The sequence below is a fragment of the Cherax quadricarinatus genome, chromosome 4 (assembly GCF_038502225.1).
Source record: "Cherax quadricarinatus isolate ZL_2023a chromosome 4, ASM3850222v1, whole genome shotgun sequence".
NCBI lineage: Eukaryota > Metazoa > Arthropoda > Malacostraca > Decapoda > Parastacidae > Cherax > Cherax quadricarinatus.
The window spans coordinates 73854301-73871168 of NC_091295.1; the positions used below are offsets into that span (position 1 = coordinate 73854301).

The 16868-nt window shown below is 39.0% G+C and overlaps 1 protein-coding gene across 1 annotated transcript in view; it reads left to right on the forward strand.

Annotated features, from left to right (window-relative positions):
- Window positions 1-220: 220 nt before the first annotated feature.
- Dscam1 (Down syndrome cell adhesion molecule 1) overlaps window positions 221-16868 on the forward strand; it is a gene marked incomplete in the record, with an annotated part of 1133347 nt that continues 1116699 nt past the window's right edge. The window contains 2 exon segments of the mRNA XM_070098007.1: window positions 221-287; window positions 694-842. Of these exon segments, the coding sequence (XP_069954108.1) occupies window positions 779-842 (64 nt within the window).

A 16868-nucleotide genomic window follows, 5' to 3' on the forward strand; every position in this document is an offset into this window, starting at 1 on the left:
TACTCTCAGTCTAATATTTATAAACTTAATAATTTAATTTATTCTCTATTTTTTTTGAGGATTAATTAAATATAGTAAAACCAAAATGTTTGATAAATATATGAGTTGATGCAATGTTGGAGTTTAGGGTATATTATAGGTAAGAGAAGTGCATCAATGGCGTCAACTATCTTATGAGCCTAGAGTGGCAGAGCAGACGACAGGGTGTGTGGATGTCCACCAGTCACCAGTCTGGTCTTGCTCAGTGAGGTGTATTACTTGTTACTGCAACTCTTTATTGTCTAGCTGTAATTTGAGTCCTTTAAAAAATACTTTCAATACAGTGACTTTATGAGTATATTATGTAGTACGTAAAATTGTTTATATTAGAAAGTATAATACGTGAACGCGAGATTATTTCAAGATTTGTTCCAGGAATTCAGTGTGTTCGTGGTGTAGTTTTAATTTGAAATCTTTATTCTCCAGTTCTTTTATAATCTGTGATGAATTCTTTTTATTATCATAAATTCATTTATAAGTCTTGCTTATGCAAGTTTTTTTAAATAATTTAAATTATAATTGTAGTGCAATCATTGGAAATAACGTCAGTTTATGTTCGTATTTCACGTAAGAAATAAAACTTAGTGAAGAGTGAAGTTAATTATTTTGCTTTTGTGGTCGTTGTTGATTGTTTAAAAGTGTATTATCGTGTAGGTTAGTGAAACATTGACTCATATAGTGTGAGAATTGTGTAGTGGAGAACGAGGACGGTATATGGTGTGTTAAGTTGATCACCATTATGGGTACCAACACCATGTTGTGGCCCATATTACTTATTCTCTCACTGCTGGCACTCCAAACAGGTCAGTTACCACTCTAACCTTCTATATTAACACTTTACCACACGTGTACTGGACCAATATAACGAAGGCCACTGTACAAGGTATATTGGTCAATGTTAGCCAGGTCGTTAAATCCCACACCTTTTACTCTTATATTTGTCTAATATAATTTTAAAGTTACCAAACATTTTACTTTCAGTGACGACCTGATAGATTGTTCCACTCGGCAAATCTATTGCCGACCAGTACTTCGTTATTACGTACATTTTTACGGGGACATTCGTTATATAAGATTTTGTTTGTATTTTTAATCTGGAGTGTTATCCACCCAGGATAACTTGGTGTTGTCTGGAGTGTTATCCACCCAGGATAACTTGGTGTTGTCTGGAGTGTTATCCACCCAGGATAACTTGGTGTTGTCTGGAGTGTTATCCTCCCAGGATAACTTGGTGTTGTCTGGAGTGTTATCCTCCCAGGATAACTTGGTGTTGTCTGGAGTGTTATCCACCCAGGATAACTTGGTGTTGTCTGGAGTGTTATCCTCCCAGGATAACTTGGTGTTGTCTGGAGTGTTATCCTCCCAGGATAACTTGGTGTTGTCTGGAGTGTTATCCACCCAGGATAACTTGGTGTTGTCTGAAGTGTTATCCACCCAGGATAACTTGGTGTTGTCTGGAGTGTTATCCTCCCAGGATAACTTGGTGTTGTCTGGAGTGTTATCCACCCAGGATAACTTGGTGTTGTCTGGAGTGTTATCCACCCAGGATAACTCGGCGTTGTCTGGAGTGTTATCCACCCAGGATAACTCGGCGTTGTCTGGAGTGTTATCCACCCAGGATAACTCGGCGTTGTCTGGAGTGTTATCCTCCCAGGATAACTCGGCGTTGTCTGGAGTGTTATCCTCCCAGGATAACTCGGTGTTGTCTAACTCATTACAGACTGTCAGTTTAATTTCCACTGGGGGTTCTTAAATCTTTTACCCAGGATATGACCCACAACAGTTGACTAACACCCAGGCATAGTACCTACTTACTGCATTATAAACAGGAGTAGGGAAATATGCCCAACAGTTAACTCGTGCAAGGTAACAAGTCCTAGTCTCAGTGTGTGAGCTGAGGATGCTAGTAACCGAGCCACAAGCACCTTACAAGCAAGATGAGAAAACATTTGTTCAGATTTTTAACCCGGAGAACTAGCTACCCAGGATAACTGCATAAACCTATTGCATTACTGGGGACAGTTTACCTTATCTCCATAAGTGTCCTTTATCTTGTCCCCCAATATACAACTCACAAGTGGCTAACACCCAGGTACCTACTTATTGCTAGGTGAACAGGGATAGCAGATGTAAGGAAACATGATCAACGTGTTCAGTAAGCTACTAATTGGTCTAAAGATAGACAACCCTTTTTTTTTTTCATGAATGAGCCTCAAAACCCTGCTAGTGTATGCCAAATTTCTGACATTACCCTAACTCCACTAGACTTTGAGAAGGCCATCGACAACATGCCCGTGCACTCAGTCCCAGGCCCAGACTCGTGGAACTCTGTGTTCAGTAAGAACTGCAAGAAACCCTTCTCACGGGCCCGAAGTATGCTGTGGAGATGGAGCATAGACACAGGTGAGATTCCACAGTCACTAAAAACAACGGATATAGCCTCACTCCACAAAGGTGGCAGCAAAGCAGTAGCTAAGAACTATAGACCGATAGCATTTACGTCCTACATCATAAATTTTTTTGGAAGAGTTCTAAGCACAATTGCAAAAGACTTGGACTCCCAACAATTGCATAATCCAGGGCAACATGGGTTCAGAGCAGGGCGCTCCAGCCTCTTGCGACTACTGGACCACTATATGGTCTTGGATGCACTGGAAAACAAACAGAACGCAGATGTAGTATGCACAAATTTTACAATAGCCTTTGACAAGTGTAATCATGGTGTAATAACACAAAATGCATGCTAAAGGGATAACTGGCAAAGTAGGTAGATGGATCTTCAACTTTCTAATCAATTGAACATAGTGGTAAACAGAGTTAAATTGGAAGCTGCCATAGTGAAGACCTCTGTTCCATAAGGCACAGTATTCACCCTTATCCTGTTCCTCATCCTTATATCAGACATAGACAGAGATGTAAACCATAGTACCGTATCATCCTTTGCAGATGATACTAGGATCTGCACGAGTCATCCATTGAGGACACGGCAAATCTCCAAGAATATATAAGCCAAGTTTTCCAGTGGGCAACAGAGAACAGTATGATGTTCAATGATGACAAATTCCAACTACTGTTATGGAAAACTGGAGGAAATAATAGCTAGAACTGAGTATACTACAAACTCGAATCGCACAGTAGAGCGGAAAAGTAATGTGAAGGACCTGGGAGTGGTAATGTCTGAGGATCTCGCCTTCAAGGATCACAACAGTGCCACTATCACAACTGCGAGGAATCTGATAGGATGGATAATGAGGACATTCAAGACGAGATGCCAAGCCAATGATGATCCTTTTTAAATCACATGTTCTCTCTAGGCTGGAGTACTGCTGTACATTAACATCCCCAGTCAAGACAGGTGAAATTGCAGATCTAGAGAATGTACAGAGAACTTTTACTGCACATATAAGTTCCATCAAACACCTTAACTACTGGGAATGCCTGGAAGGACTTTACTTGTGCTCACTGGAGCACATTCAAGACATTAATCATAATCTACACCATGAAGATGCTGGAGGGACTGGTCCCTAATCTGCACAGAGATATCACTCCCTATGAAAGGAAAAGACTTGGCAGGTAATGCAACATAACCCCCAGTGAATAGTAGGGGCGTCATTGGTGCACTAAGAGAAAACACATAAAGTGTCTGGGGCCCAAGACTGTTAAAAAGCCTCCCACCAGCCATAAGGGGAATTACCAATAGGCCCCTGGTTGTCTTCAAGAGGGAGCTGGACAGATACCTGAAGTCAGTGCCAGATCAGCCGGGCTGTGGTTTGTACGTTGGACTACATGTGGACAGTAGTAACTGCCTTGTTGATCAGGCCCTCATCCACCAGGAGGCCTGGTCATTGACCGGGCTGCAGGGGCATTGATACCCAGAATGCCCTTCAGGCAGACTCCAGGTAGGTGTGCCAGGGATTGAACTGCAGACAATATGAGAGGTGAGTGCACTGCCAACTGAACCACAGGACCTCCAAGTAGCTAATCCAGGACAGTTTTTTTTTTTTTTTAACACTTTGTGACAGAACAAATGAGACACCAGCTAATAATCTGTATTGCTGAGGAGCTTTGAACAAGTGACCTCAAATTAATTAACATTTAAATGTATGCATGTTAGTAATGACAATACAGTAAGGAGCCCCAGGTTTTCATTCTGCTGTTTACAAAGATCTTAGAGAACATTTACCACATGTTCACTGGGGTATCTAAGAGAACTGTCAATTTGAGCTTTTTAAATACAGTGGAACCCTGGATTTTGTACTTAATCTGTTGCAGAAGGTCATTCTAAATCCTAAATGTACGAAAACCGAAGTAATATTTCCCATAAGAAATAATGTAAATCCAATTAGTCTGTTCCAGACACCCAAAAATATTTGCAAAAAATTAATTTTTTAAAGAATAACTATAGTTTTACATACAGAAAACAATGAGAAATAAATATAAAGCACTAATTTTAATGATAAATGAACATTACATATCTTTATTGAAGACTCTTGTCTCAGTAGTAGTACCAGTTCCTAGTAACCAGTGTACCAGTAGATGACTCGCTACCAACCGTCTGTGTGAATCATTGACTGTATTCATATTGCTGGTGACCATAGCAGGATTTCAAACACCCGTCACCCGTAGGCACTTTGAGAGTCAGTCGAAGATAGGCAGCAGAGAGGCAGGTCGGCTGTTGGCACTTCCCATACTTCCCGATATATATTATACGTTCTACCAGCCTACGTGAGTATTTTTACCCATCCACGTAAGAATACAAGATAAAAATTAATAAATTACTTCACACGTCTCTGACGTAGATGATTTTGGGGATGAAGTGGAACAAATCTTTGCTGATGACAATACACGGCACGGCAGCGGCAGCAGCGACCTCCGAGCTCCGTACTTTTCTCCAACTATCAGAGCTACCAATGCTCCTATGATGACCTAGTTACATGCAAAACTGCACTACCCAACGTAGCACCTAGAATGACCAAAGATTACCAACAGTGAAACCTACAAATCGAACATAATAGAGATCAAAGGAAGACTGCCCACAAACCGAAAGCAACACCCCGCTGCCAGCCGAACAACATAACCCTAAACTTTGTATAACTACAACTTCTTCTTAACTACAACAATTCCTGTAGTATTATGAGGCGCAATCTAAAAGGAAACAGCACCAAGGCCAGCAAGAAAACGCCGAAAAATCAACTATTCAACAAGTGTAGCCAGGAGGACGCCGGCCCAGCAACCACCCCACTCGCCACCACTCAAGGCGACACCACAACAATAACAACAAACATGGCTGCCACCAGCCCATCCTCCCCTCTCTTCCCCGGATTCAACCTACCAAGTAGTCTCTCAGGTATGACCAACGATCCAGATACCCTAAAGTCATGCATCTCCAACTTAGTTATTGAAAATATGAATCTTCGAGAGACGCTAACAAAACAAGACACCAGGATGACACAACTCGAGAACAAAATCCTCAGTCTTGAACAAAAGTTATCAACACCAGGAATGACAAACTGTGACAAGACCATCCAGACAGTCATAGATAGCCATACCCAACAAATAATATCTCTTAATACAAAGGTTGAAGAAACAGTAAAAGAATGGAAGAACAACTTAGATAACCAGTTCAGTGACTACTTTGCTCTCCAAGAAGATAAAACTGAACAAGATAAACTATCGGACGCAGTAATAGTTAACAGTCCACTTTTTCCCAGTGATATGAACCAAACAAACGGTAAAGAAATTACTCTGCAGATCATAAAGGACCAAACAAGTGTTATTGTACCTGAGTCTGAAATAAAAGAAGCCAGGTTACTAGGATCCCATGGTAGAAAAAGTGTTATGCTTAGATTCCACTCACATGACAGGAAAAAAGACTTAATTATTGCATCTATTAAAGTAAAGAAAGAGGTATACATAAACGAGTGTCTTAACAAAAAACGTCAGAACCTCCTGTATAGAGTAAGAAAACTTAAGCGGGAGAATAACGACACAATACACCAATGCTTCACACGGGATGGGAAAATTCTTGTTAGGAAAACAAATGTAGGTCAACTGTACACAATCACGAACGAGAATGATCTATCACGATTTCTCAGGGATACTAATCTTACAGAGAATAACTAAACAATGTCCAACTTCAAAGCCTATGTAGCATAGTGTATGTTTTGCTCCATTATTGTTCAAATTTCATTGTACAATCTCTTAGTATTTAAATAATCAACTACCTCTTTTTGTGATTTTACTAGTAAGCATAAGTCACCTTATGTAATTTTCTTATTTACTATTGTTTGCTTAAACATTAGCTGAATTGATACTTTCTCTGTCCATATTACTACCTCATATTTTTTTAAATACTATCAATTGATATTACCTACTAAAATTAATAATTATCATTTGTACTATAATTTCAATTTACTCTTAACATTTTTGACATTTAATAACCATTACTTGTCTAATTACCTTTACCTGTTTTATACCACATTTACTATCTTAGAGTACTCTTAATTACCTTGTACTGCCATATAACCTCTAGTATAACTACCAGTGCAATATTGAATGAAATAAACATTACTTTTTCACTTTTTTTGTAATCATTATTACTTACTAAAATTTTATTAAACACCATATTTACTACCACTCAATTTTACTTTTGTACATTAAACATTATTTTATACTTCGCATAACATTTTGTTGCCAAATTTTCAGGTTTGCATATTCAACTCCAACCTTTATATTATCCTTTGTACCTGTCTACCATCTTACTATCATATTATAACCAAGACATTACCATTATTCATTGTTCTTACCTGTCCATTTAATTTTGTTTACCACTACTTGTTTTTTTAGTCACTTTTTATTGTGTGTGCAATTAGTGTATATTCCAATTACTTTTTTGCAAGTACCAATTCTATCTTTTGCTAGCTAGTACCAACTACCTCATTTTTTTTACTTTTTATTGTGCAATAAACTGCTCAACTTATTTAATATTACAAATCGGATCTTACTCCTAAACCAATATTATTTCATAGTGACTATCTGTCCATTTAACTTGTTTACCATTACTCAATTGTAGTCCCTTATATATTTTTTGTCCTTTATTTTAGCTCTATATAACTACCTTAGATCATACATTCGCAATTGTTAAACTAATCAAGGTGCTATTCTCAGGTGCTAAAGTTAATAAGTTCACTATTTTGCCATTATACTCCAAAGCTCATTTATTTGATTACCACTTTATTGTTCACCACAACTTATATTAGTCCCTTTTATATTATAATTTTATTTTATAATTCTAACTTTAAAGAATTACCTTTAAAGTACTACCTACTATCATATTCCCAAGCTCCATTATTTGATCATCACTTTATTTGTTCACCACAATTTATTTTAGTCCCTTTTATATTGTCTCCTTTATTTTAGCTTTAAAAAACTACCTTAGCTCATTATTTTTTACATTTGTTAAATAATTCAGGTGCTATTTTTTTTTAGCTTTAGAATATTTACTTTATTTTTTACTTAATTCTAACTATAGATTCACTACAAATCTTATGATTACAAGCATTGATCCTGATACCAACCTCTTATTTAATGACTTAAATGATTCAAACAGTTACTGTAATTACTACACAGCAGAACAATCAAAGGCACTTCTCAGAGCCAGCAACAACATAACTATCTGTAACTACAATATCAGATCTTTAAGCAAGCATTATGATGACCTCCTAGCATTACTAAATTCCTTGCATGCCAATATGTCCATTATTACACTAACTGAAACCTGGCTAAAGCCTGATACTACAGATGTCTATGCCATTCCTGGTTACACAGCCATGCACAACTGTAGGCCAGACCAACAAGGGGGTGGCACAGCTATATACTACTCAGACCAACTAGAATGTATCACTAATACTTGCACAAGGGATGAACATGGGGAATATATAATAGCTAAATTCAAATCCAAATACCTACAAAAACCTCTCAGTGATAAACATCTACAGAATTCCACAATCAAACATTAGCCAATTTAGTCAAAACCTAGGAAGTATGATAACTGATGCACGCATGAACAAAGATCACTTACTACTCTCAGGTGACTTCAATATAAATCTCCTGCAAGACCAGGACCCACACGTTACTGAATTCACAAACACAATGAGTAACTGCATGTTGCTACCAACAGTAACAAAACCTACAAGAGTTACAGAGACTAGTGTTTCCCTACTTGACCACATCTGGACCAACACCATATCCCCTTTAAAATCAGGCATAATTACAGATAATACCACAGACCACTACCCTACTTTCCTCATAACTCTTGGTAAAATACCCCAAGACACTACTAAAGTCACCTTCAGACTTCACAATGAGGCAGCCATTAATAACTTCACAACAGCAGTAACAAACATTGACTGGCACACTGAGCTAGAAATCTATACAGATATTGACGAATGTTTTAACCCTTTCAGGGTCCGTCCCGTAGATCTACGGCTTTACATTCAGGGTCCAAACCGTAGATCTACGCCATGAGCTCAGCTCACTCTGATAAACTCTGAGTGGTACATTTGGGCCTAGATATGAGAGAATACACCTATGTGGTATGTGTGCACCACATAAAACAGATCCTGCAGCACACTGTGCATAATGAGAGAAAAAAAATGAAATCATGATTTTTCGATTAAAACAGCAACTTTGCAGTGTTTTTTCGTATGTTTTTTATAGTTGTATTTGCGATTTCTTGGTCTCATTTGATAGAATGGAAGACATGTTACAGAAATAGAGATGATTTTGATTGGTTTTAGCATTGGAAATGGCTTGAAACTGAGCTCAAAGTAGCGGAAATGTTAAATTTTTGCCGATATTCAAGAGTAAACAAACGACCTCACACGTCTAATACACATCAGCTGGTGGGTCTAATATACATTCACAAATATGGTGATGATATTTATACAATTATTACAGTATTGCATAACAGTAAATCTTCTATTTTTTGGTGTGAATAAAAATTCATTATGTGAATAAAAAATCAAAATGGAATTTATTTGTAAAGCCTCAAAACATAACTAATGAACAGAGGAAATGTTAGTTTAGTGCCAGGAATGCCTACATTGTTCATTCTGGACCCTATTTTGAAATTGGAATATTTTGAACTTTGTGTTAAATTGGCCAAATTAACAATTTCCGATCACTTTATTTTGTAGTTGAAACAGTTGACTTGGCGATTTCTTGTGCTCAATCGATAGAATAGAAGTAATACTAGTGAAATAGCTAAGAATTTGGTTGATTGGAATAATGTAATTGGCCTAAAATGGGAGTCAAAGTCGGCAAAATCGCCGATTCGTAAATATCGCTGACACATCAAAATTCGCGAGAGCATAATTTCGTCAATTTTCCACCAATTTTCGTACTTTTTGTTTTATTACCTTCACAAAAAGATTCTCTACGATTTCATAAGAAAAAATAACAAATTTTTTTTTTGAAATATCTTGGACACTGGTGCGTGACTCCAGATTTGGGCCTTGGACCCTGAAAGGGTTAATAATTTTCTAAAAAAGACCCAATACCTTTATAACAAGCACTGCCCTAAAAAAACTAAACAGATGTCAGCTAAGAGACTGAACAGTCCCTGGCTAACACCCAGCATTCTCAAATCCATAAATACAAAACACCGATATGAAAAACAGTACAGAATGGGTCACATAACCAGAGACCAAACAAAGCGTTACTCGTCAATCCTAACCAGCCTGATAAGAAGGGCAAAAAAATTGTATTATGAGAACAGATTATCCAACTTACGAGGTGATATAAAAAAGACATGGAAGACCCTATCAGAAATTCTGGGAACAAAAAAGATATCACGACATAGCGAAATAAAATTAGCAAAATCAGATGAACCCCAACTCCCACCAACAGAAACAGCAAACAGACTCGATGATTTCTTCTCCACTATAGGTCAAAACCTTGCCAATAATATCCCAAGCTCAGATACCCCACCAAATGACTACCTCACTGGCAACTACCCGAACACACTGTTCCTAGCTCCGACTAACCCATACGAAGTCTCCCTTATTATCAACGCACTGAAAAACAAGGCAGGAGATTTAAATACCTTACCACCCTTTATATACAAAAAAGCATCACAAGTACTATCACCAATCATTGCAACACTCTTTAACAAATCCATTGAATCCTCCACCTTCCCTACAGTTCTCAAAATAGCAAGGGTCACCCCGATCCATAAAGGAGGAGACCAAACAGAGTTGAATAACTATAGGCCAATATCCAATTTACACCCTCTCTCAAAAATCTTCGAAAAATTAATTCGTAAACGAATCCACTCCTACCTCATCTCCCATAACATTCTCAACCCCTGCCAATTTGGATTCAGGCCTAATAAAAATACTAATGATGCTATTATACACATGCTAGACATATATACACTGCAATAGAGAAAAAAGAAGTCCCACTGGGGATCTTCATTGACTTAGGTAAAGCTTTTGATACAGTTGACCATGACTTGCTCCATGTAAAATTGTCACACTGTGGTATTAGAGGGCACTCCCTCAACTACCTCAAGTCTTACCTCAGCAACAGAAGCCAATATGTGTACGCAAATGGGGCAAGCTCTTCCGCACAACCAATTACAGTTGGTGTCCCACAGGGAAGTGTCCTTGGCCCTCTTCTCTTTCTCCTATACATAAATGACCTACCAAATGCTTCGCAATTACTCAAACCCACACTTTTTGCAGATGACACCACATACGTCTTCTCTCACCCGAGCCCAGTCACGCTAGCCAATACTGTAAACACTGAATTACAGAAAATATCTACCTGGATGAGGACTAACAAACTTACACTAAACATTGACAAAACCTACTTCATTCAGTTTGGTAGCAGAGCTACAGATGTACCTCTTAACATAACGATAAACGGATCACCTATCACAAAGCTAACAGAGGGAAAATTCTTAGGAATCCACCTCGATAATAGACTCAAATTTCATACACATATACAACAAATTTCTAAGAAAATTTCCAAGACTGTAGGCATACTATCGAAGATACAGTACTATGTTCCACAGTCAGCCCTCCTGGCCCTTTATCACTCTCTTATTTACCCCTATCTCACCTATGGAATTTGTGCATGGGGCTCAACAACAACTAACCATCTCAGACCACTAATTACCCAACAAAAGGCTGCAGTTAGAATGATAACAAATTCTCAATACAGACAGCACACTCCACCAATATTCAAAACACTCAACCTACTCACCATACAAAACATCCATACTTATTATTGCACTTATTACATACATAGAACACTTAACTCTGATATTAACCCTCCCCTCAAACATCTCCTTGCCAACCTCAACAGAACACATGACCATAACACAAGGCACAGATCACTCTTTGATGTTCCTCGTGTCCATCTCGCACTATGCAAAAACTCAATGCACATAAAAGGCCCTAAAATCTGGAATTCATTACCTGTAAATATAAAAGAAACACTACCTGTTTATAAATTCAAGTCTCTTCTCAAAGTTCACTTACTCACTCAAAACCAAATAAATACTGAATAACTGAACCATATAAATTGTATATCCTAAATGTTACTCACAATTATATCACACAAATGTTAAACCTAACTTTGTTATTTTTGTTAAATACACTACCTAACAGAATACTCCATTCTACTGAATGAACAGCAATGCATGCAACCATAGGACCTGTCTTTGTAATACTCATTTGTATTTTATAGTTATCTGTTTACAATAATGTCTTATCACTGATTTCATCATTGCTTAGTTAATCTTAAGTTAATTTTAAGCCAGCCCGTAATGCTATGCATATAAGTGGCTTTGGCATGCTGCTCTTACCTGTATTTTTTGTACCTCTGTTTGTATGCTAAAATTTCTAAATGACAATCCACCTTTTTGTTTGCACATAACTTCCAATGCAACCATAGGCCCTATAGTGCAAGCATCTGTTCATAATGCGCCCGTTCATTTGTTCATGGACTCTGGTGCGCAAGTCAATATTATCAGGTCTAGTTTGTTTAGGGATAAGCAGTTACGACATGTCCTTCTCGTAGAACCGACTCGTGTGTCCTCCCTTAGTGGAGTAGCTGGTTCTCACCTGCGTGTCCGAGGTCGGACTTCCCTCACTTTTTCTATCCAAGGTAGAGACTTCACTGCTTCCTTCCTTGTTGTCGACCAGATTACTTTCCCTGGTGACCTTCTACTGGGATTTGCTTCCATGCGAGACTTACGCATTGTGCTCGACCCTCATCGATGGCATGCCCAAATTGATGACTTGATCGTACCATTTTGGGGTTACCAGCTTGGATCCGAGATCTGCCATACTGCCGCAGAGTACGACATTCGAATTAAGTCCTTACAGGCCAGTGCATTTTCCAGTAGCGTACCCAAGCAGTCAGGCACTGATGATCCTGTCACTCCTGTCTGTGTTCCTGCAACTTCGGACTTGCAAGATAGTGTCCAGTTACCTCAAGTATCCAAGGACGCTCTGACTACCTTGAGTGCTGAGCCTATCCCTGCAACGTCTGCTAGTTCAAGTAGTAGTTTCTCCACAGGGAACACCTTGTCGGAAAACAATTACTTGCAACTAGTAATGCCATCTCTTGTTGATGTCACATGCCGTCTGCAGAAAGACGTTTCTGTCACAGCTAGTGCCCTCACTAGAGTGTCTGTTGTTGTTCCTAGTGTTCCAGATGGTGATAACGTCCTAGTTGACAGAGATTCCTGCAAAGTAAAAGGTCTATTTGTTGAACCATCCTTACATGTTGTAAGAGATAGTAAGATCCATTTCTTCCTAGCTAACACTTCTGGTCACAGTGTTCGTCTCAGAGCAAATACCAGTCTTGTTGACCTTGTTCACTATCCTTACCCTGTTCAGGTAGAGGATGAGTTGTCACCTGACCAGTGGGTCGGTGCTATTTCTACCGGGGAGACCTCATCCACTTCACCGGATCAATCTGTTCCACCAGTTGAGGAGAAAGACTTAGCTCCCACTGACTTCCCAGATGAAGTCAAGCGTTTGTTGACTCTGTTGAACAAACGTCGTAAAGCCATTGCCTTACCAGGTGAGAAGATGGGTATAACGAACTTATTGTCCCTTCGTATTCCACTTGAACCTGGTACTAGACCTATCTATATACCTGCGTACAGAATGCCTCATTCACAAGTTGCTGTCGCAGAAGAATTGATCAATCAAATGCTTCGTGATGGAGTTATTGCACCTAGCAATTCACCTTGGAATGCGCCCTTGATCCTAGTACCTAAGAAGGATGGTACTTGGCGCCCAGTGATTGACTTTAGGAAGTTAAATGCGAAAACTATCCCAGATCGCTTCCCACTTCCTGTACTGGGTGATCTTTTACGTAACATCAGAGATAACAAAGTCTTTTCAACCCTGGACTTGTTACAGGGTTTTGGCAAGTCCCTCTTCACGAGGACAGCCAAGAGCTAACTGCATTCTCCACTCCTACAGGTCATTATCACTTCCTCCATATGGCGTTTGGATTTCGATCCTCCCCTATCACGTTCTCAAGGCTCATGACTAATATCTTTAGAGGTCTCATAGGTAATGCACTTATGGTGTACTTAGATGACGTAATCGTCATGTCTAAAGACGTGGGTACACACTTGAAAAGACTTGATGTAGTACTTGGTAAGCTTGAAGAAGCCAATTTAAAGATCAAACTGTCTAAATGTCAATTTTTCAGATCAGAAATTAAGTTTCTTGGTCACGTAGTCACTCCTAGAGGGGTTACGACTGACCAAAGTAAAGTAACTGCAGTACTAAATTTTCCAACTCCCAAAACTGCTGATGCCGTAAGATCCTTTGTGGGCTTAGCAGGTTTTTATAGATCTTTCATTGCCAATTTTTCTTCCATAGCTGCTCCTCTGAGTTGCTTAAGAAAGATGCTCCTTTTGTTTGGACCTTCCATCAAGAAAGAGCATTCCAAACTCTAAAAGAAAAACTAACATCTGCTCCAATTTTGAAATTTCCAGATTTTTCTAAGCCCTTCTACCTGACTACTGATGCTAGTTCTATTGGCATAGGTGCCGTACTAGCTCAGAAGACTGATGGCAAGTACAACGCAGTTGCATTTGCTAGCCGAGTCCTTACGAAGGCTGAACGTAATTATACAGTAACTGAGCAAGAAGCTTTAGCAATAGTATGGTCTTTAAAGCACTTCTGAGACATTATTTATCAGTACTCTGTTCATGTCTTGACAGACCATGCTCCACTGATACCTTTATTCCAGAACAAACAACCTACTGGAAGGTTAGCCAGATGGACTTTGACTATCCAAGAGTTCAATCCCACCTTTGAACACTTACCTGGCAAGTCAAATGTAGTCGCAGATGCCTTATCGCGACATGTTAGTATAGTAACTGCAGACCCTCCATTTAGTGCTGAAGATGTAAAGAATGCTCAACGAACAGATCCCATGTGGTCTGGTGTGATTCGATTCCTGCTCCAGGAAGATCTTATTCTGACTGTGAAGCCATCAGCACCCATCAGTGACTTTTGTCATGAACCAAGAATTACTGTATCGAACAGCCGAGTTGGGTACTCCTAGTAGAAGAGTTTACCAGTTAGTAATTCCACAGTCACTAGTGAATGTAGCCTTACAGCTAGTTCATGATGTACCAGGTGTTGCGCACCCTGGTATGGATCGTTCAGTAAAACAAGCCAAATTGAAATACTTTTGGCCTCGTATGGCAACTGATATTTCTGAGTATGTTAAGAAATGTAGTGTCTGCATGCAACATAAAGGTAATGCTAATGGTCCTAATCCAATCCAAGTGTATCCAACCACTAGCGAACCGTGGGAAAGAGTTGCGCTAGATCTGTTAACTAATTTCCAAAGTTCCCTCCAGAGCAACAAACATCTAAGTGTTATGGTAGATCATTTCACCAGATATTGTGAGTTAGTTCCTATTGCAGATAAGACTGCCGAGACAGTAGCTAAAGCATTTAAAGAACGCATTATCTGCAGGCATACCACCCCTAAGTCCCTAGTAACAGATAATGGAGGTGAATTCTGTAATGAGATTCTTGAAAATTTGTGTACCTTGTACAAGATCTCTAAATCCACCATTGTTCCTCATCATCCTGCCAGCAATGGGTTAGCGGAATGTACCAATAAGAAAGTACTTGATGTCTTGAGAGCCACTATCAATCCCAACAGTGAAACTTGGGATGAAGTTATACCTGATGTGCAGTGTGCTATAAATTCTGCTTACAATGTTTCTATAGGTGACACTCCACATTATGCATTGTATGGTGTAGATAAACGTTTGCCTTATGAGTTGTTATATTCTAATCCGAAACCAAATTACAACCCTGATGATTTCATAGCAACTCGTACCAGCTTAGCTCAAAGTGTTTTTAGAAGAATCCGTGAAACACTTCATAAATCAACAACAGAATTTACAAGAGTCGCAAACACTCGAGCAAAGCCATCCAAAATCAAAGTAGGTTCGAGAGTTATGCTGACTAACTTTAACAAAACATCTGCAATGCCTAAGCTTGATCAAAAGTTTGTTGGTCCTTATTGAGTAGTTGAACATATCACTGGTAATAAGTATAAGGTTAGAGAAATTAGTACTGGTCAGTATAAAGAATCACATTTAGATCATATGAAGTTAGTATGTGATGATAATGATGCTCCAACCCAGACTAATGTGACAGACTCTGACAATCCTCCTGATCCTGTACTCTCTACCTCTGATACTCAGACGATCAACCTGAATGTCGTTATTCCCTACGTACACGACAGGTATTGAGAAATCCTCAAGTATAATTTGTTACTTCCAATTCAGATTTGCCTCAAATACAGCATGAGTTAGCCAGTGCAACAGAGTTTGATCCTCCCAGAGATGACACCCATTCTGCATATATGAATCTCACCATAGCAGAGTTGGGGTTAAATGTAAATAACCTGTATAGATGAATAATTACAGTATCAACTTATCAGTATTCAAGAATTTTTTTTTTGTGTTCACGTTCTCTCCGAATTCTGAGAATTAACAGTCTAGATTTGAGTGCACCGAATCTGTCTTTATGTTAAACACTTCTTTCTTTGTATATATTCCTTCCTCAGAATCCGTAGATCACATGAATACAGATCGATTGATCAAATTTTTTTTTTATCACTTCTGTTGTGTAATCCCAACGTTGAGTTTCATTCGATGAGTTGTGCTATATTATACCTTGTATTGCATTACAGTTTCATTACAGTTTCAGTTACGTAAACTTCCATTCCAATATTCTACTTATGTATGTTATAATGTTCAATTGTTGTGTACTTTGACATTGTATAGAATCAGCCCAAGCCGTACACCTGCCGTCTCTAGTTTGTAGTGGCTGTATGTCGGGACGACATACGTTAGCGTCGCTGAGCTCTCAGTAGTAGTACCAGTTCCTAGTAACCAGTGTACCAGTAGATGACTCACTACCAACCGTCTGTGTGAATCATTGACTGTATTCATATTGCTGGTGACCATAGCAGGATTTCAAACACCCATCACCCGTAGGCACTTTGAGAGTCAGTCGAAGATAGGCAGCAGAGAGAGGCAGGTCGGCTGTTGGCGATTCCCATACTTCCCGATATACATTATACGTACTACCAGCCTACGTGAGTATTTTTACCCATCCACGTATCGAAAACCCACTTGACACTTGGTGCCGTATTGAGGAAGGTGAGGAGGGGAAAGGGAGGAAAGGTTATCTCTTACCACTGTCTACCAGTCACTACCACCCTTTACCACTATCACCCTTTACCGCCATCACAACCACTAT